This window comes from Peromyscus maniculatus, chromosome X (genome assembly GCF_049852395.1).
Source record: "Peromyscus maniculatus bairdii isolate BWxNUB_F1_BW_parent chromosome X, HU_Pman_BW_mat_3.1, whole genome shotgun sequence".
Lineage (NCBI taxonomy): Eukaryota > Metazoa > Chordata > Mammalia > Rodentia > Cricetidae > Peromyscus > Peromyscus maniculatus.
Genome location: NC_134875.1, coordinates 47382465 through 47404839, shown reverse-complemented (window position 1 = coordinate 47404839; position 22375 = coordinate 47382465). Strand labels below are relative to the sequence as shown.

Below are 22375 nucleotides of genomic sequence, written 5' to 3'. Positions count from 1 at the left end.
AGTGGATCTCTGTGAGTTCGAGACCAGCCTGGTCTACAGAGCAAGTTCCAGGACAGTCTCCAAAGCTATACAGAGAATCCCTGTCTTGAAAACAACAGCAACAAAAAAGAGCACTAACTGCTCAACAAGAGGACTCAGGTTCAAATCCCAGGACCCACATAGTAGCTATCATCTGTAATTTCCGTCCATGTGGATCACTGCATGCATGTGGTACAGACATGTATACAAGTAAAACACCCATGTACATAACATAAATAGAAAATCTTAAAAAAGAAGATGTTGGATGCTGCAGCACCAATCCCTAATCCCGGCACTCCTCCAGCAGGATGGAAGGTGGAGACAGAGGAATCTCTAGAACTAGGCCAGCTGTTCTGCAGTGGCCACCATCGCAGTAATAAACAATGAGGAAGACTCTGCCTCAAAAAACAAGGGGGAAAGCCAAAACAGATTCCCAAAAAGCTATTCTCTGACCTCCAAACACCCAGGGCTCATGTCCTGCACATAATAAACAAACAAACAAACAAACAAACAAGTAACATAATTACATGTCCTACATTTGCTGCCTTGGGGTTCCTTATTCATAAGTAAGCATTTTGGGACTCATGTTCTGGCTTTAAGGAAAAGTGGGGAAAATGATAGTATAGATTTGGTGCTCGGCTGATATGAGAATGACAGAACTTATTAAGTTGTAGGGTTTAACCCATATTAGTTAGATGTGAGGAATTTCTTTTGAAAATGATAGATTTTGCTGCGCTTATATGGTTGTCATATCCACTTTTGACTTTTATAAAAATTGGAGCTCTGACTACTTCCTTGTTGTTTGCTAATTTTTTGGATACACCATCATATTTGCATAACATAACTAACACCAAGTCTTATTTACAAATAAATAAATGAGCAAATACATAAAAATACCAACCTTATACAAGCATAGTAAGTATTCTTAGGAGAATAAAATCACAACTGCAAATATGATGTTATATGAATGGTTATTTCTGACCTGTGATTAACTTATTTATGTGTATGTGTGTGCACCTGAGTTTGTGTATGCACACCATATGCATGCAGTTACCAAAGGCCAGCAGAGGGAAACATATTCCACTGTCTCTGGAGTTACAGGCCCTTGTAAGCTGCCTAATGTGAGTGTAAGGAACAGAATGTGGGTCCTCTCCAAGTGCTCTTAACTGCTCAGCCATCTCTCTGGCCACAAATTTGTTTTTTAAAGATTTTATAATTTTTAAAAAATATGTGTATATGCAATGGAGTACTACTCAGCAGTAAAAAACAACGACATCATGAAATTTGCAGGCAAATGGATGGAACTAGAAAAAATCATCCTGAGTGAGGTAATCCAAACCCAGAAGAACAAACATGGTATGTACTCACTCATAAGTGGATACTAGATGGGAGGGAAGGGATGGCCAGATTGCAACCCACAGCTACAGAGAGGCTAGCTAACAGGGAAAGACCCTATGAGGGACACATGGATGACCCAGGGAAGGAGAGTGGATGAGATCTACATGAGCGGACTGGGTATGTGGGGGTGGCAGAGGGCGAGGAGTGGGGATGAGAACATAGGGAAATGGGAGGGTCAAGCTGGAACAGGGACAGAGTGGGAGGGCAGGGAGGAAGATACCATGATAGATAAGGACATCATGGGAATAGGAAGAGGCAGGGTGCTGGGGAGGCTCTCAGGAATCCACAAGGTTGACCCCACCTTGGTCTGCTGGCAGTGGTCCAGAGGGTGCCTGGACCGGTCTACTCTGGTGACCAGCCTAGCAAATAACCTAGCTGACATCATAGAGCCTTTGTCCAGTGACTGATGGAGGCAGATGCAGAGATCCACGACCAGGCACCAGGCTGAGCTCCGGGAAGCCAATTGATGAGAGAGGAGGGATTCTGCAGGCGGGGGACGTCAAGATCATGATGGGAGGACATCCAGAGATGACCAGCCACACTAGAGGAAGCCCATGAACTGTGGACTGGTGGCTGTGGAGCCCCCATGGGACTGGAACAGGCCCTCTGGATATGGATGATGGATGGTTGTTTGGCTCGAACTGTTTGGAGGAGGGGCACCCAGGCAGGGGGATCAGGATACATCCCTGGTGTGTGGGCAGGCTTTTGGAAATCTGGTTCCTGTGGTGTGATGTCTTGTGCAGCCTTGGACCTGCCTAGGCTCAGTGTGCTGGGCTCTGCTGACTCCCCATGGGAAACCATGATTTGGGGGATGTGGGGATGTGAGGCGGCTTGAGAGAAAGGGCTGGGGGTGGGAGGAGGGAGGAAGAAGTGAGATCTGTGGGTGGTATGTAGAGTGAGTAGAAAATTTCTTTTCTTTTTTTTTTTTTTTTTGATTTTTCGAGACAGGGTTTCTCTGTGTAGCTTTGCGCCTTTCCTGGAACTCACTTGGTAGCCCAGGCTGGCCTCGAACTCACAGAGATCCACCTGCCTCTGCCTCCCGAGTGCTAGGATTAAAGGCGTGCACCACCACCGCCTGGCGAAAATTTCTTAATAAAGAAAAATGAAAAAAAAGTATGTGTATATGTGTGTATCTGTATACATTTATGTGAAGATGAGTGCATGTGCCCAAAGAGGTGCTGGAGGTACAGGCACTTGTGAGCTGTTTGAGTGGATGATAGGAAATGAACTAAGGGTACTCTGCAAGAGCAGCAACCATTCTTTTTTTAATTAATTAATTTTAAAAATTCATTGTACATACCAACCACAGTTCTTCCTCCCTCCCCTCCTCCTGCTCCTCCCACCCCACCTCCCCGAACCTACCCCCATCCACTCTTCAAAAAGGGTAAAGCCTCCCATAGGGTGTCAACAAGGCCTGGCATGTTCAGCTGAGGTAGAACTCCCCCTCCCAGCATCAAGGCTGAGCAAGGTGTCCTACCATATGGAATGGGCTTCAAAAAGACAGCTCATGTACCAGAGATAGATCCTGGTCCCACTGTCAGGGGTCCCACAAACAGGTCAGGCTACACAACTGTGACCCACATGCAGAGGTCCTAGTTTGGTCCCATGCCGGCTCCCCAACTGTGGGTCTAGTGTCCCTGAGCTCCCACTGAAAGGAGCAAGCAGATGCTGTAACAGGCTGCTCACTCAGTCTTCTCCCAGAGATCAGGACTCAATGGCAGTTTCCTGAGAGACTTGAGCAAGCAGTTTCTGCACGTACTCTGACTGTTCAAGGTTCAGCCAGTTGTTTACTGTCTGGGACTCCTCATCAACTTAGAGTGACAAGCATGAGTCAAGGACAGAGCCTGGGCCACTGAGCCAGCCCCCACAATCAGTACGTGCTGGGCCAGCCTACCTCCATGGCAGCTCAAGGACAAAGCCTGGGACTTATCCAGGCCTGCCCCCAAATGGTAACTGTAATCCCCAACTACCCTTAGCCAATTAAAAATTACTAACATGATTGCCACTCGCATAAACCAATCCTGAGTCTGTTCCCATGTAGTTTATAGACCCCAAGCCCCCTTTGCTTTAAAAATCCGGCCCCATTGCTACTCAGGGTCTCTCCTGCTCTGCTGCTGTGTCAGATGGATGGAGAGTCAGTCCCAAGTTAACTCGTGGTAAAAAGACTCTGCTTTTGCATCGGATTCCGTCTCTTGGTGGTCTTTGGGGGACTCTGGGTCCAACACCACAAGTTTGCGTCATCTGTCTCTGTGGGTTTCCCCATCATAATCTTGAGCCCCGCTTCTCCTATAATCTCTCTTCCTCCTCTTCAACAGGACCCCCGGAGCTCAGCCTGGTGCTCGGCTATGAATCACTGCATCTGCTTCGTTAGTTACTGGATGAAGAAGGCTCTATGATAGTTAAGGTAGTCACCAATCTGATTACCTGGGTAGGCCAGTTCAGGCACCCCCTCTGTAGTGGGTGGAATCTTAGCTGGGGCCATCCTTGTGGATTCCTGGGAGTTTCCCTAGCACCAGTTTTTTTCCCCCTAGCCCCTTAATGACTCCCTATGTGGAGGTATCTATTTCATTACTCTCCCACTCCATCCCTCCCTCAACATGACCATCCCATTCCCTCATGTTCTCATTCCCCATACCCTCCCCATTGCCGCCCCCCACTCCCAGTTTACCCAGAAGATCTCATCTCTTTCCCCTTCCCAGGGTGATCCATGCATCCCTCTCCGGGTCCTCCTTGTTAGCTAGCTTCTCTGGACCACAGGTTGTAGTCTGGTCATCCTTTGCTTTACATATAGTATCCACTTATGAGTGAGTACATACCATGTTGTCTTTCTGGGTCTGGGTTACCTCACTCAGGATGATTTTTTTTCTAGTTCCATCCATTGCAGCAAGCATTCTTAATTACTGAGCCATTTCTCTAACTCAAGAATGAATTTCTTTCGACAGAAAGGATTTTCAAATAGTTTTATATGGAAAAAACCCCTTAGGAATGTGAACATTGAGCTTGGAAAGACTGTGGGGAACAGAAATAGAATCTAGTGATGCAGATACTTATGCAGAAAAAAGTCAACAATGGAATGGAAACTTCTAGGAAGTGGGAAAAAGCAATCCAACTATATATAATTAGATAACATCTTACTAAACATTTTACTAAACTAAAAATTTCAATATTATAGTTAGGTATTAGATTTATTTTTCTATATCCTTTAATATAATCTTTAATAAACAGCTGGGTGTGGTGGCACATGCCTTTAGTCCCAGCACTCAGGAGGCCTAGGCAGGCAGATCTACATGAGTTTGAGCCTAGCTTGGTCTACAGAATGAGTTTCAAGATAGCCAGGGCTACATAGACAAACCCTGTCTCAAAAACAAACAAAGAAGAGGAGGAGGAAGAAGAAGTTATTTAATTAACAGAATATACAGAATATTTAAAATGAAAATGATAGAGGTCACCAGGTTTGGCCCAAGTGATCTGGAATTGGTACAACATTTTGAATATGTTTGTTATAAACCTATTAAAGCTGATGCTGTACTCTGTGACGGAGCAATTATCATTCCAGATATATACCTATTGCAACTACAGTGACACAAAAGACATAAAAATAATGTTGTAGATGTAATTCTGAACGGTTTTATTAAATAAGAAACATAGAGCCAAATGCAGAGTTAAAAGCCCCAGAGGTCAGAGAGCAGTAGCTAAGAGCTGAAATCAAGACCACCTTCTTACCACCCGCGGCCGTCCTTCCCCTCAGAAAGAGACCTACTTCCTGTGTGTCTGTCTTTTTATTGATTTTCTGTTCTGCCTTCTCATTGGTTGTAAAACCAACCACATGACCTCCTCGTCACTACCTGTCTATACAGACCTCCAGGTCTCTATGGTTAGTATTGAGATTAAACGTGTGTGTCTCCATGCTGGTGGTGTCCTTGAACACACAGAGATCTGCCTGTCATGTGATTGGGATTAAGGGTGTGTGCTATCATTGTCAGACTTCAGCTAAATGGCTTGCTATTAGCTCTGACCCCCAGGCACTTTTATTTATTAACATACAAATAAAATCACATTTCAGCACAAATAAAATATCACCATATAATGTTCCATCCTTGATGACCTCTGCTTGAAGAATTAGTCTTGGTTGTTCCCTCATCACTAAAGCCTCAAATTAAGTGTCTACTAAGAAGCTAGCCGGGCAGTGGTAGCGCACGCCTTTAATCCCAGCACTCGAGAGGCAGAGGCAGGAGGATCTCTGTGAGTTTGAGGCCAGCCTGGTCTACAAAGCGATTTCCAGGAAAGGCGCAAAGCTACACAGAGAAACCCTGTCTTGAAAAACCAAAAAAAAATTGGGGGGCTGGAGAGATGGCTCAGTGGTTAAGAGCACTAACTGACTGCTCTTCCAGAGGACCCGGGTTCAATTCCCAGCACACACATGGCAGCTCACAACTGTCTGTAGCTCCAGTTCTAGGGGACCTGACATCCTCACAGACATACATGTAGACAAAACACCAGTGCACATAAAATAAAAATAAATAAATTATAAAAAAAAGAGAAGCTTTCCAGGACTCTACAACATCTGTTATTCTCTTGTGCATGCCAGTGATCTATCTTGTACTTTATCACAATTTGGAAATCATACATATATTATGAATGACATATACATAGTGCTTAATGAGTATTTCTGAATTTTTTTTTCTTACTAATTGTCTTGGGGTTTCTATTGCTGTGAAGAGACACCATGACCATGGCAACTCTTATTAAGGAAATCATTTAATTGGATGGCTTACAGTTTCAACAGTTTAGTCCATTGTCATCATGGTGGGACATGGTGGTGGTTGTGCAGGCAATATGGTGCAGAGAAGGAGCTGAGAATTCTACATCTTGCAGGCAACAGGAAGTGAATGGAGACACTGGGTGTGGCTTGAGCATATATGAGACCTCAAAGCCCACCGCCACAGTGACACACTTCTTCCAACAAGGCCACACCTACTCCAACAAAGCCACACCTCCTAATAGTGCCACTCCCTATGAGCTTATCGGGGCCAATTACATTCAAACTACCACATTTAAGTGACACATTCATGTCTCCAACATTTATAAATAATGATATGAGGTATAAGTTTTTCTTTTTGATATGGTCACATATATATCAATCTGTTGTCCATGTATGTAGCTAAGGATGAAGCTGAACTTCTGATCTCCTTTTTGCTGTGGAATATTTGTTTAATGATGTAAAGATGTGTTGCACTCTTTTAGGTTGCATTTGTTTAATCCTGTGAAGCTGTGTTACTGTTTCTGTCTAAAACACTTGATGGTCTAATAAATGGCCAATAGTGAGGCAGGAGAGAGGATAGGCTGGGCTGGCAGGCAGAGAGAATAAATAGAAGGAGAAATCTGGGAGGAAAAGAAGAAAGAGCACGAGAGCAAGGAGATAAGGATGCTAGGGGCCAGCCACCCAGCCAGCCATGCAGTAAGAGTGAAAGCCAGGCAGTGGTGGCGCACGCCATTAATCCCAGCACTCGGGAGGCAGAGGCAGGTGGATCTCTGTGAGTTCGAGGCCAGCCTGGGCTACCAAGTGAGTTCCAGGAAAGGTTCAAAGCTACACAGAGAAACCCTGTCTCAAAAAACCAAAAAAAAAAAAAAAATGAAAATAAGATTACAGAAGTAAGAGAAAGGTAAAAAGCCCAGAGGCAAAATGATAGATGGAATAATTTAAATTTCAGAAAAACTGGCTAGAAACAAGCCAAGCTAAGGCCAGGCATTCATAATTAAGAACAAGCCTCTGTGTGTGTGTGTGTGTGTGTGTGTATGTGTATTTATTTGGGAGCAGGATGGTGGGCCCCACAAAGAGTGAAAAACAACCAACAACACCCTTTATCTAATAAATGCTGGGATTTGTAACCACTCTGGTAGGAATGAAAATATTCTTAAGAGATACTTATGCCTCTCCCTCTAACTATTAGACAATTAAAACATTGGTCCCCAAGGAATTAGAATTCCCTCCAAGAAATCTCATCCAGGGAGAAGGAGAAAGCTGAAGCCTGATGTCAGCCTGAGATGGGATTTGTCTCTTAGGAGGAGATTTAACACAGCTCTAACAACTTGTCAGACCACCTTGAAGGACAGACTGGAGTCTAGACAATGATGGGTTCATGGCAGGCTGGATCACACCTTGATCAGAACTGCTTAGTTATACATGCCTCTTCCCCTCTATTTAAAGCTAAACCTCATGCCAGGATCCTGAAAGACGAACTTTGTGGGAATGGGGAATCACTGGACCTCCTCGTTTCTCTGATCTGCTTTCTCTGCCACCTGCTTTTGTCTCCCCCCGCCCACACCCACCCCAGTCTCCAGAACCAAACAAGTCAGGCTTCCAGGGGCAGCCTTGGCATCCCTGCCTAAGGGCAATGCTGTGGCCACAGGGCCTGATTGCTAGGGCCCCACTGACCCAATCCCAGAGCCGGTGACAAGTGAAGTTGAGAGAAGGAAGGGGAGTAAATGCTGGTCAGTGGGGATGGAGGAAGAGCCTTCCTAAGTATCCAGGTCATACGAACAGAAAGTGTCTATGATGGGGCATTGCCCCACTCAGCGCAGCTTGTAATTGACCTGACTGGGACAGTGAGGGGATGAAGAAAAACACACGGACACACGCAAAATCTGGGATCGATAGTCTGGGCTCTCTAGCACCATGGAAACTGTGTTTATTATGTCCAGCTGAACAGGGAGGCAGGGTTATTACAAAGAGATCAGCAAGGAGGCAAGTTTAGCTAATCTCTGTAGGGGAGTAGTCTTCTGACCTTAAATATCTGGGGGAAGAAAGCTACAGTGGACATTTTCTGCACTCACTATCAACAGTCACACTTGGACCAAAGGAAGATGTTGCCATCCCTCTGAGCCTCAAGGGCTGAGGCACTTTTCCCACGGGTTTGAGGTTTTGGTCCTTGACATGGCCAGCTCATGTCAACAACACACACCCACACGGAACTTCACACACTCAGAGCTTCCTCTTTTCCCCTGGGTGGCAGGGTGCGGGTACTACGCTGGATGCTGATGGGGCTGCATGTGTCCTACTTTCAGGTTTCAAAGGATTTCAAGGACAAAGCCAGCCAGTACAAACACCCCTCGCGATTTCGAAGTGGCCAGGGAAAGGGAAATTGGGGCGGTTCCGTGGCAAGAGAGGGCAGAATCGTTTGGGATCATGGTCCCAAGATGCAGTTGGTTAGGGGAAAATGACAAAGGCATTTCCTCTCCCAGTCACAGGGGCAGTTGACAGTTTGAGATGCTGGGAGAGGAAAGGAGGGAGCCTCAGGTATCACTCCTACTGGCTTTGGGTTTTGCTGCTCGCTAGAGTACACTCCACTCTGTGTCCCTTAACAAAGCCTCAGGAGGAAGCCAGCATTTCGTGCATGCAGATCTGGGGTGCCAGAAGAGAGGCACCAGACACTCTGAGGGCTTCTGGGCATCCTACATGTTTCACAGCTTCATCTGGGTCAGGCCAATGGGCTTGAAGGTTTTCAGGCTGGGGTTGGAGACCTTCTCCAGGCACTCTTTGGCATGGCTGACACGTCTGCAGAGGTCTCACGCCACACTCTGGCAGGCTTTGTGAATGACACCACCTTCTCCTCTTGGGTGGACGTGCAGATCTCGCTGCTGTTGGTGGGGGAGTGGGGATTGCTTCTCCTCTTACCCTTGTAGACAACTCTGAAGAAAGTGGAGCTGCTCATCGATGGGGGTGTGCAATCATATTGCCCCGCCACCAGATGCCTCAGCGGCCTTTGGCGCCAGTCTCCTTGGCTTTGCAATTGACTTATTGAATACAGGTGCCTTAGCTTAGTTGTTCTGGCCACTGGGCCCGGCCTCTTACCCTACCTTGGGTAACACGATTACAGGTGTGTGCTACCTCGCTGAACTGATAAGGAGTAATTTAAAACAAATGCATTACATTGATTTATGTATTTGTGCCTGTATGGGGGTGGGGGTGCACATGCTATGGCAATCGTATCCCCAACGTGGAAGACAACTTAAAGAAGTTGGTTCCTTGCTCCTCTCATGTGGGCCCTGGGGAGCGAACTAAGGTCAGGAGGCTTGGAGGCTGGTGCTTTTACCTAGTCAGCCATCTCCCTAACTCACAAAGTATAATCTTTGTGGCATGCTAGCAAAATGTGAAGCAGATTGGATAAAAGAAAAATAATACAATATAAACATTTCTGAAATCTTGAGGTATAAAACATCAAAGTTATGACACCTAGGTTCATCTAAACACGAGCCCTTCATAACAGTGTCAAAACAATGTCTGGTAAAATGAGACCAGATTTATCTGCCATAAATCTTGGCCTATTAGAAGTATTAAGTAAAAAAAAAAAAAATCATTTTTTTCCTAGCCTTTGATGACCCAAGTAGTGCTACAGCTAGTTATTATTTACTATAATCTATTAAAACATCAATCCCCAAAACTCAGTTATGACATAGTCCTGTAATCCCAGCATATCAATTCAAGGTCATTCTCGGCCGGGCAGTGGTGGCGCATGCCTTTAATCCCAGCACTCGGGAGGCAGAGCCAGGCGGATCTCTGTGTGTTTGAGGCCAGCCTGTTCTACAGAGCTAGTGCAGGACAGGCTCCAAAGCTACAGAGAAACCCTGTCTCGAAAAACAAACAAACAAAAAAGGTCATTCTCAGCTCTATAGGGAGTTCTAAGCCAGCCTAGGCTAGCCAAGATACTCTCTTTAAACAAAAAATCAACAACAACCAAAAACAAACCGCCAAATTAACCCGTCAAACAAAACTTCAGTTCCTTACTTGTACAGCAAGGATAAAACAAAAACCAAAAGACTAATGCTTCGATTTTTGACATCATTTACTGTAGCTGATGGTTTCTATTGTTTCATTATCTTTTACCCTCTCCAAATCTTGATTATGTTAGAGTTTTTGTGAACTGTTGGTAAATGAATCTACCACTATGATCTTGAGCAAACAGGATACAGCCTGGCAGTAAGGCCTAGCATATGAAAGGCCCTGGGTTTGATCCCATGCACCACAAAACCAGAAAACATACCCTGAATATTTTGAACATCACTGAAATACAATATAAGTTAAGCCATTTTTTTTTCCTCTGTGGTTCTCCACCAAAGTAACTCAACTATAGTACTGTTTGAACTCAGACTTGACTAGTGCAACTAGAAAACAATCATTTTGCTATTGTCAAAAGCAAAAAAAAAAAAGTGTCATCTAAGATAGGCATCTGGAGGAGGAGAAGGGAAATAGCTTGTCCGCTTGTGGCAAGTTGACAAGAACACAAAGATCCACAAAGCGCAGCAGAAAAGCAAATGTGTTAGAATTCACAGCTTTTCATCTTTAACAATGCATTTACTGTAGTAACACAGAACAGATACACTGAAAATGGACAAAAAAATCTAAAGGCGCCTCATTGATTCTGTTAGGAGCTCTGTTTAAAAGACTGACATGAAACATTTTGGGTTTATCATTGTTTAAAACTTATTTTGCTGTTACTGCTTTATATTATAATCTAGGATCTCACACAAGTGCTCTGTTACTGAGCTATATCCCCTCAGCTCTTCCTAATTTTCAACTCAATAAAGAAGTATTGAGTATGATCTGGATACCTGGAAAAGTAGTCAATACTGGGAGTTAGAGATGCTCTAGTTATACTTTCTAGCTTGGAAGATTTTATAGTCCAAAAGAGAAGAAAAGCATGCAGGAGAGTTAAATGCCAAGAATTATGACAAAAGAGAAAGTGATTTTGAGGACCACTCCTTGGTGTTATTCTACTTCTCAATGAAACCTTGCTCGCCCTTCAAAAATTATACCAAAAAGCCATATGTGCACATTATGGTGACACATGCTTATAATTGCTGGCACTCACATGCTCAGATGGGAGGATCATGAGTTCAAGACCAGCCTTTGTATAAGAAAAGGTTACAGTCGAGGCCAGCCTGTTCTCCAAAGCGAGTTCCAGGAAAGGCGCAAAGCTACACGGAGAAACTCTGTCTTGAAAAACCAAAAAACCAAAAAAAAAAAAAAAAGTTACAGAAATAAAAAAAAAACCAATAACTTAAAATATTAGCATAAAACAGAATATTAGTGTTTACAATCTAGAATTTGGTGGCTGGAGAGATGGTTCAAGTTGTAAGAATGTTTGCTACACAAGGACTCGAATTTTTGCACCCCTAGAACCTGAGTTAAAATTCATGGCCCCCAGAACTTGTAAACAGAGACTTGAAGATCACTGGGGCTTACTGGACAGCCAGCCTAGCTCCAGGTTCCGTGAGAGACCACGTCTCCAGGGAGTAGGCAAAGAGTGATAAGAACAGATACTTGGTATCCTCCTCTGGCCTCCACACTGGCACGTCCACATTTGTCTTCCTGTACATACACTGCACTCACACACGCCACAAACATTTAATATCTTAGCATTCCTTTTCTTCCTCCTCTCAACAAGTTTTTGGTGTAGTATTGATGAAACTCAAAAGGTTTGTTCACCATTTGAGTAAACTGTAAAGTAAAAAAGCAAACCGAACCAAACAACAGAGGGAAACAGATCCTCTGTGCCTTGTGCTGTCTTTGTTGTTATTTCCTTTGCTTGGCAGAACATCTTGTATGGATGTTATTTTATTATTATTAATAATAATATTTTGAGTTTTCTCCAGACAGTTTTCTGTGTAGCTCTGGTTGTCATCGAACTGGCTCTGTAGACCAGGCTGGCCTCAAACTCATAGAGATCCGCCTGCCTCTGCCTTCTGAGCGCTGGGATTAAAGGCATGCACCATCATGGCCCTAGAAAAAATTTAATCAACTTGACTATATGTGAAATTCACTCAAAACTGTTTAAAACCTTTTCTTTTTGAGGCAGGGGTTCTCTGTGTATCCCTGGCTGTCCTGGAACTCACTCTGTAGACCAGGCTGGCCCCAATTAAAAATTAAAAACATGTACCACCATAGCCCAACCTGTTCCAAACTTTTAATTTTTTTTGAAACAAACTTTAAATAAGCTCTGAACTAGGTCTGGGGCCAAAGTCAGTAGTACAGCAAATGACTCACCTTTGTACCACACAAACTTTAAAATAAGACATAAAAACTCTAAACTAGAAAAATATTGGTTCTTTTCTAGTAAAAGCCATAGCCCTTCATATCAAATAAATACTTTATTTTTCATGTATACTTGGCATAGTTATCTCAATTTGAGTAGTTTTATTCAGTTTTTAGAATTTTAGTTCAACATTTCTGAGCCAGAATTCTGTTGGATTCACATGGTGTTTCTATAGCCAGGTGGTGTTGCTCCTATCTTTAATCTCAGAAGTTGGAAGGTAAGGGCAGGTGGATAGTTTTATTTCCTTTCCTTTTTAGTTCAAACTATAATACTGATGATTTTAAAACACCTGCAAGAGATGAAACATATATAATGTTAATAGGTATATCTATTTTAATTGAACCAAAAAATGTATTCAACAAAGTTTACTGAAATCACATAAATTTTGGTCATCGAGATGACTCAGGGGGTCAAAGCCCCATCATTAAGCCTGACAACCTAAGTTCTATTTCCTGAACCTATATGGTATTTAGAGCACATCTGACTTCTACAAGTTGTCCCTGGGGTTCCACATGTGCACCCCCACAATAAATAAATAAAATGAAACAATATCACATACATTTTAAGACTAATTGTAAGTGCTTTTAGTTAATTTGGTACCATACACACAAAATACAAACACCAGTATGGCTATAAATATACACGTTGACACAATGGCACACAAGTTCCTATGTATATATAAATACAAAAATAAAAATCAGGTATGTGGGGGTTTGAATGAGCCTATCCCAATAGGCTCATATGTTTGAATGCTTGGTCCCCAGTTAGGGGAGCTGTTTAGGAACTGTTAGGAGGTGAGGCCTTATTGCAGCAGGTATGGCATTGTTGGAGGAGGTGAGTCACTGCGGGTGGGCTTCGAGGGTTTAAGCTCATGCCAGGCCCAGTGTCTAATCAAATTGTACTCAAACGACATAAAAATTCCCAAGAAATCGCACCACCAAAAATATAGTATATAGAAATGTGAGAAAACAGAAACAAACACAACTACCACCACCACCACCACCAAAGCAAAGTAAAACAAACCTCACTAAACCAAATGAAAAAAATCTAATGCAGTTAAAATGCTATCTCAGCAACATATTTAGTAGCTGCAAATTGGGCTGGTTACTACCCACATTTTTGTTTGGTAATATTTTGAGCCATCTGCTTAAAAATGTTTCATAACCTAGATAATTCCTTAGAGAAATAGTAAAAAAAAAAAAAAAATTCTTCGAGTCCAAATAGGACATAAAGAGAAAGCTGTCTGTATGAGAATAATTACAAATGGGAACTGCAAATTTAAGCATTATACAGATGATATGAAAATATATATTTCTCTCTCTCTCTCTCTCTCTCTCTCTCTCTCTCTCTCTCTCTCTCTCTCTCTCTCTCTCTCTTTTTTGGTTTTTCGAGACAGGGTTTCTCTGTGTAGCTTTGGAGCCTTTCCTGGATCTCATTCTGTAGCCTAGGCTGGCCTCGAACTCACAGAAATCCGCCTGCCTCTGCCTCCCGAGTGCTGGAATAAAAGGCGTGCGCCGCCACCGCCCGACATGTTTCTCTTTTGAGCCAAAGGGAATTTATTGATTAAGGATGGGTTTTGGTAATCACTTTAGTTGTGCACATACCAAATTTAGAATGAGGGAGATTTTTGATGGGTCTACTTGGTTTTGGAAACAGGGCCTCATGAAGCCCAGGCTGACCTGGAAATCCTGATCCTTCTGCCTCAGCTTCCCAAGTGCTGGGATAATGGGGATGAACCACCACCACCTGATGTTTATTACAGTCTTAAAAGTACGCGCTTTATTTTTATTTATTTATTTAGAGGCAGGATCTCACTATATATCCCATGCTGACTTGGAGTTCCCAACAATCCTTTTGCCTCTTATGAGCTATTTTGCCAGGACTAAAAGTGCACCTCAAAGATACGGTAAGGTTTGCCTGAGAAAAGCTGTTCTTTCCTAAATGCAAAGGGCAGGCATGAACAAAGAGCAGTGGACGTATTACACGAAAATCTCAGTCCTATCATGGAAAGATTTGTGGTACTCAAAACAATGCCTTCAGCACAATGTTTAGTTAGGTGTTCGGGTTTTTGTCTTTTTCTCAGTAGACCCCAATTCCACTTGGCAAGTTCCCACCCCCGTTTGATAGATCGTAAGGGTGTTATCTGCAAACGTGTAAACCATTTAGATGGCTCTGCCGGGAGGTAGCGGGCGCTCAGGATGTGGGCCAGACTCCTCCAGATCGCCGGCGGCAAGGAGGGAACGCCCCGCCTACTTGACTTCCCCAGCCCACCCAAGCGGAGCCACACCACCTACTGGCCCGATGGACTTCCGCCTCCCTCCGCCCGCCCTGTGGCGTCGGCGTGAACGGCCGACGTCACATCCGCTCACCAATTCGGACGCGGGAGCCCGCGCGATGAAGAGCGCGTTTGTGACTGTGGGGACCACCAGCTTCGACGACCTCATTGCGTGTGTGGCCGCCGAAGACAGCCTTCGGGTGAGTGCGGCCGGGCGGCTCTGCTGGCTGAGCTCGGCTGTCCTTCCCCGGCGGCCACGGGCGGGAAGGGAGGACGCGTGGCAGCTGCTCCGCCAGCACCGCGGCGGCCTGCCCGGGTCTCCTTCGTCCCCTCGCCTTCGCCCTCAGTGCCCTCCCAGCCTCCCTCCGCTACCGCCGTGCCGCCCTTCGCGGGCTCCTCACAGCCTCTCCGCAATTGCCATGTCCCCCCCCCCCCCGCAGCCCCTCTCCGCAACCGCGGTGCCTCCCTTGGCCGTCTCCTGTCTCCTCGCAGCCTCTCCGCGACCGCCATGCCCCACCCCCTCCGCGTTTCCCCTCGCCCTCCACCCGGTGCTCAGCACCTGTGCAGTTTTCCTCGTCCTCCACCCCGTGCCCCCCCTCCGCAGTCTTCCCTCACCCCTCACCCCCTCTTCAGTCTTCCCTGGTCCCCCACCCCGTGCTCCACCTTTCCGCAGTCTTCCCTCGCACCCCACCCCCCGCCCACCCCCTCCGCAGTCTTCCCTCGCACCCCACCCCGTGCCCACCCCCTCCGCAGCCTTCCCTCACCCCCCACCCCCTCTACAGTCTTCCCTGGTCCCCCACCCCGTGCTCCACCTTTCCGCAGTCTTCCCTCGTCCCCCCCTCCACAGAATTCCACCCCCCGCCCACCCCCTCTGCAGTCTTCCCTCGTCCCCCACCCCCCCTCCGCAGACTTCCCTCGTCTCCCACCCCCCCGCAGACTTCCCTCGTCTCCCACCCCCGCCCCCCCTCCGCAGACTTCCCTCGTCTCCCACCCCCCCCCGCAGACTTCCCTCGTCTCCCACCCCCGCCCCCCCTCCGCAGACTTCCCTCGCCCCCCACCCCCATGCCTCCTCTCAGTCCCTCCTTCCCATCCTTATCTCCTCCACTGTGCAGTCTGTACCAGCATGCCCGCATGTCTTGGGTCCCTCCCCAAGCCCTGTCTGGTCCCTGCCAACGCCTGGGGCCATGACCCCTCACCCCTTCCAAGGGCTTTTCCCTGGGCGCCTCTGTCTGCGGACGCCACGCCCCCACCCTGCAGACTGGGAACAGGTTGCCCTGAGGCGCCTGGGGCGGCCACCCCTCACCCCCTGGCCCCCTTAGGCCGGAGACGCTTTGGGGGTGGGGTTGGGGGATGGGGAACATGTTTTTCTCCGTGGCGTCGAAGTCCGAGATCCGCCGCCCCCCCCTGCTGGGAATGGTTCCGCCTCAACCGGCGATCCCTCCCCCCCCCCAAACGGGTTGCCCAGGGCGCCTGGGAGCCAGACCCCACCCGACTCCTTGAACAGGTGGAGAGGGTCTTGCCCTCTGGGTGGCGCCCTCAGCCTAGGGGCTCCCGTGGTGTCCCTACTGCTTTGCTGGGTCCCAGCTCAACTGGTGAGACAGAAACAGGCTCTTCCTTTGGTTCCTGCCTAATTTTCAACTCCTCATTCCAGGTATGTTTGTGTCTTCTGGTGGGCAGTGAGGTTCCTTGGCGGGACCTGGCCCTCGGGGGGTTGGGAAAGGGTTCCTTTTGAAACAGGCAGGGGTCAGATAGAGCGCCCTTCACCTGAGCAGTGGCTTGGAGGTTGGCTCACTGCTCTTCTTGAAGGACTTCATTTAAAAGGACCTCGTTTTCTTATTTCCTGTTTTAGATCCTGAAGAATCTCGGTTACAACCGACTTGTCCTCCAAATTGGTAAAGGCACAGTGGTCCCTGAACCATTCAGTACTGAGTCATTCACTCTGGATGTTTACAGGTATAAGGATTCTTTGAAAGAAGATCTTCAGCAAGCAGACCTTGTCATCAGCCACGCAGGTAAAGGGTCTGCGAATCCCCGGTTTCTGTCTTTGATTTTTTTTTTTTAAAAAAAAGACACTTTAACCTTTTCAGACTGAATTTACAAGGACTACAGGTATAACTCAGGGTACATGCATAGCATATGAAAAGCCCTGTGACCAGTTCTTACCACTACAAAAAAGAAAGCCAGGCTCCATGTCTCATATCTGTAGTTCTAGCAGTTGAGAGGGAGAGGTGGCAGCCAGCCTGGGCTACCTGAGACCTGTCTTAAAAATCTGTAAGTTGCTGCGCAGTGGTGGCACACGCCTTTAATTCCAGTACTTGGGAGGCAGAGGCAGGTGGATGGATCTCTGTGAGTTCAAGGCCAGCCTGGTCTTCAGGATAGGCACCAAAACTACAGAGAAACCCTGTCTTGAAAAAGCAAAAAACAAACAAACAAAAAAAACCCCAAAACTGTAAGTTAATTACACAGAATAAATTCATCGCAGCTCTGTTTTAATGTAATTATTTGACTTGAATACATCCATTGGGCAAAAGAAGGATATGAAGTTATTTTAGCCCAGTTTCTATAAGAAACTAAACACAGGGGGAAAGATAATGTATGCAATTATGGTAACAAATTGTGAATTTGAAATTAATATTTGGGCTTAGATCTAAAGGACATTAAGCCTTTTCAGTGGTAGGAGTGGGGTTGTAGAAACTGCCATTTAAAGATTGTCTTTTTTAGCATTTCTGTTGAATTTATGTAAAATAGATGCAGTAAAATATTTTTATATAGCATATATGGTAAGAAAATTAAAAATTTAGTTTTGTAAATTGTATATTCAGAGACAAACTAATAACATTTAGAAAATATATCTTATGCTTTAAATATTTTATATACATATTTTTAGTAATTTGTGGCCTTCAGAGAATCAAACTAATGGAGTTCCTGAGATTTCTAGTACTTTAGAAAAGCTGTTGTTGGGGAGCAGTGCAGTTTTGACTGCTATGGGTATTGTGGGAGACATGCTGGTTTTTTTCAAAGACTAATTTGAGGAGAGAAGACTCATTAGAAATAGACATTATTGGCCATGCGGCGGTGGCACAGGCCTTTAACTCCAGTACTTGGGAGGCAGAGGCAGGCAGATCTCTGTGAGTTCAAGGCCAGCCTGGTCTACAGAGTGAGATCCAGGACAGGCACCAAAAGTACACGGAGAAACCCTGTCTCGAAAAATATTATTGCTGAGCAACAGTGCAGATGCACTCCTTTAATCCCAGCACAGGCAGATCTCTTGAGTTCAAGACCAACCTACACAGTGGGTTCTGGGCTAGCCAGGGCTACACAGAGAAATCCTGTCTCCAAAACCAGAAAAACAAGAAAAGGAATAGACATTACTAAAATGTATAGCATAATCTTTATTATATAGTATGTTTATGTGTATGGCATTAGTCTTACTTTGAGTTCTTTATGTATGTTGCTTAATCCTCCTAAACTTGTGAGCAAAGTTATTAACATCCGTCCTCATCTTGTAGGTGAGGTACCGGAGACACATGGATGTTCAGTAATTCATAGTTGTAGATACATAACAATTTGACAATAGTCTGTCCTCTTAATTACCACCCTATCACATCTCAAAAAGGATTTATTTACTCTTAACAGTCCTAAATGCCATTTAAAATATCTAGGAGATTAAAAATATTTTTTAAATTTACTTGCCTATGTGTAAGGATGCGAGTGTGCCATGGCATGTATGTGAAAGTCAGAAGGCAACTTGTGGTTTCCATGGTGGGAATTCAGGTTGTCAGGCTTGGTGACAAGTATCTGCTAAGCCTCCCTAGCCCTCTAGGGGATTTCAAATTGCAAAGTTGAAGTGATCATAATGTATGCATATTCATGGTGATCTAGGCTTGGCTATCATGGGCATGGCACTTTAGGGATAAATACATAAGAACTGGTTTCCTGTATTAGTGCCTGTCACTATTATAGGCTAGCCTTTAAAAATAAAAAAAAAAAAATTAGTGCGTTTATTTGTTCTCTTCCCTCACCCTCCTTTCCTGTGTGTGTGTGTGTGTGTGTCTGTCAGCCAGCCTGTCAGCCTGTGTCTCTTGTCTTCTACCATGTGGGCTCTGGGGCCATCTTGAAAACTCTGAAATCTTTTTCTTAAACCACCTTTACTTTTTTTATGTGTTTCTCATGCGGATCTGATCGGTGCATGTGCATCTGTGAGCATGTGTGTATGTTTGGTGATGCATGTGTGTGTGTTGAGGCTAGAGGTAGACGATGGGTGTTTTTTAAGGATCTCACTATATAGTCTTGGCTTGCCTAGAATTCAGTATGTAGACCAGGCTGGCTTTGAGCTCACAAGGACCTGTCAGCTTCTGCCTCCTGAGTGCTGGGATTAAAGGTATGCTTCACTGTGCTCCCACTAGTTTTTAATACTTACTTTTTAGTTTTGTACTCCCTGGAGCTGGAGTTATAGGCAGGTATGAGTGACCCAGTCAAACTTAGGTCCTCTGCATGGAAGCAGTATATGCTCTTGAATTCTAAGCCATTTCTAAGCCTTCCACATTATTTTGTGAAACAGGGTCTCAATGAACCTGAAGTTCATCATTATTCATTCAGTTCAGCTCACCTGACAGGTTAATGAACTCCAGGGATTTCCTGTCTCCCTCCTCCCCTAATTGGTGTTACAGACTGAACTCAGCTTTTAAATGTGGGTGTCTTAATTCTTGCAGGGCTGTCTTTTCTGTTTGTATTTGGATAGAAATGAAGTAAAGTTGTCCAGTGGTGTCAACTAGGAATTTGGTAATCTCAGGGCTCTGGAGGTTGAAACAGGACAATAATGATAATGAGTTCAAGGTCATTCTGAGCTTTGTAGCAAGTATCAGGCAAGATTAGGCTGTAGACCTTCTATTCCGCTCCCCCACAAAAACCTGTCAGAGAAAAATAGTTGGTGTGGTTTTGTCTTTTTTGTTGTTGATACAGAGTCTTCCTGTGTAACCCATGATCCTTCTGCTTTTAATTTCCCACATGATGGGATTTGGGGCATGTGCTACTAAACTTGACCTACGTTTGTCATTTTGAACTTATTATTAAAAGGTTTAGTTTCATATAGTTTTATTGACTAAATTATTCAGTTTTCTTTTTTTTTTTTTCCGAGATAGGGTTTCTCTGAGTAGCTTTGCGTCTTTTTCTGAAACTCACTTTGTAGTCCAGGCTGGCCTCGAACTCACAGAGATCAGCCTGCCTCTTCTTCCCAAGTGCTGGGATTAAAGGCGTGCGCCACCACTGCCCAGCTAATTATTCAATTTTAGAAATCAAACTATAATGACAGAGTACCATAAGTTTAAAAAATTGAATTAATAAGTATTATTTTTGTAGGTGCAGGAAGCTGTTTGGAGAGTTTGGAAAAAGGCAAGCCACTTGTGGTGGTTGTAAATGAAAAGTTAATGAACAATCATCAATTGGAGTTGGCAAAGCAGTTGCACAAAGAAGGACATCTCTTCTATTGTACCTGCAGGTATACTAGAGACTGACTGGTTGATCTCTTCTTGTCTTAAATTCCTCCCCAGCAGTTATTACTCACCTGCCTAACCTTATGATTTTTACGTTTTTTCACACTCATTAATTATACTTTGATTTTTCTCAACTATAACTTCTTATTTGTCTTTAGCTTTGACTCTGTTCTGTGTTGTGTATTTCCTGTATTATGTATTATATGGGAATTTGAATGTATGACTGTGTATACGGGTTTGCGGATTTCCAAGAATCTTAGGTTTTCAGTATTGGAAGAAGGTGTATGCTTATATTAAGGAATAATTAATTAAGTTATTTTGAGAGTTCCATATATGTATATAATGCATTTTAGTTGTTAAAGATTGACTTTTAGTAAATCCATTGGAAGCTCTAAATTAAATATATTCATTTATATATTCTCTTCTACCTAATATAAAGTGCTTGGGTTACAGTAGTAAGCATTGTGTTTATATTATGGTGGTAGAATTTCTCATGGCGAACTATGCTACAAATAAAAAGACAGGACATTGTTATAGCTCTGCTAAGGAAGAATTAGGTAGACTTCAGGAGAGGCCTGACAAAGGATCTGATTTTGAGGTGAGTCCTAAATTAGAAGGAAGAACCAGACATATGAAGTTTAGAGACAAGGGAACTTGAGTTACAAAAGCCTTAACTTAGGAGTGAACTTGGAGTTTGGAATGCTTGAGGAACAGGGAAGACTGGTATGGTAAAAGCACAGTGACCAGGAAGGAGTGAATATGAAGCCAGGAGGGCATAGCTCATTTAAGAGTTCTAATTTTATTTTATGTTCAATGAGAAGCCACTGGAGCACTTTAAGCAAAAAGGGATCTTTGGTAAGGAATATTGTTTTTATCAGCATCGCAGTAGAAGCTTGAAGAAAAATGCTGTTTTTCTGTTAGTTCTTCTTGCCAAAGAAGCTTGCCAAAGGGCCAGGTCAGTAATTCCCAGTTGCTTGATTCTAAAAACTTTTCTAATTTGATATTTTAAAAAACTAAGTAACCTCATAAAGAAATTAATTGTATGTCTATATCTGTATATTGAAGTTAGAACATGGAGTGTCTTTGGGTTTTATTTTATTTTTGTTTCTTTCAGGCATTTGGTATATACTTGTATGCATTCATTAAATATGGAACACTTGTTATATGCCATGATTCTTTAGGCATTTGGTATGCACGCACGCACAGATGCACAGAGACAGATATATGTGTACAAAGCTTGATGTTCCCCGTGGGAGAAGACAGATTCAGTCAGTCACTATTCCAACAGTAAAATTGATGGTGTGCTCATCTCTATGATGGAGGAAAGGGAATGTTGTCTTGGTACAATGACTCAGAAGAAAAGCTAGAAATTATGAATGGTTCAAATAATTGGTGTGTGTGTGCCCTTAGGTAGTTGATACTGTTAAGTTGACAATACCACTTTAAAAGAGGAACAGATCTTATCTTCCTAACTACTATATGCGGTTAATATTTCTAGGGGCTGTTGAAAAGGATTTTCATTCACTTTTATTTCTTTGAAGATGGTCTCTATGTAGCCCAGGCTCATCTTGAACTCCTGATCCTTCCGAGTTTTTGAGATTATAGGTATGGGTCACTGTACCCAGCTAGTTAGCTGCTCTGATTTTTTTGTTTTTGTTGTTGTTGTTAGTATTATAAAAGAGAAAACATTGGTTTTTTTCTTTGTTTTTTTTTTTTTTTTTTTTTTTTTATGAAGACTTTTTGTGCAGGACGAAATGACCTGTGTGTCTCCCTTTTGAAAAAAAAAAAAAAAACATTTATGTATATATGTGTGCTATGTTGTGGGCCTAAAAGACGGAGGACAACTTTGAAGTGTTCTTCTTCCATGTGGGTTCTTGGGATTGATTTCACTGTTTTCAGGCTTGGTGGCAATCACCTTTACCCTCTGAGCAATTTCTTTTTCCCTCCCCCCCTTTTTAAAACAGTTTTATAAACTATTTCAGAAAAGTCACTCAAATGAAAGTATCAAGGATTGATTATATTTTTCCCAAACCTAGGCTGGACGGTCATCTGTCTTTGACTTGTTTAATTAAGTTTCCAAAGTACAGTTATGCTGTTGT

General features: G+C 44.0%; 1 protein-coding gene across 6 annotated transcripts in view; it reads left to right on the top strand.

The window, feature by feature from the left end:
- Positions 1-14850: 14850 nt before the first annotated feature.
- Alg13 (ALG13 UDP-N-acetylglucosaminyltransferase subunit) overlaps positions 14851-22375 on the top strand; it is a 65735-nt gene continuing 58210 nt past the window's right edge. For 3 of the 6 annotated variants that reach the window (XR_013047936.1, XM_076561649.1, XM_015991883.3), the window contains exons 1-3: positions 14851-14984; positions 16634-16796; positions 20143-20281. Coding sequence is in view for 2 of the 6 variants with exons in the window: in XM_076561649.1 (XP_076417764.1) it covers positions 14904-14984; positions 16634-16796; positions 20143-20281 (383 nt within the window). In the remaining 4 variants the exon portion in view is untranslated. Of the gene's footprint in view, positions 14985-16633; positions 16797-20142; positions 20282-22375 lie in introns of those variants that run through there. The other 3 variants (XM_042269684.2, XM_076561648.1, XM_076561647.1) reach the window with 2 other exon arrangements.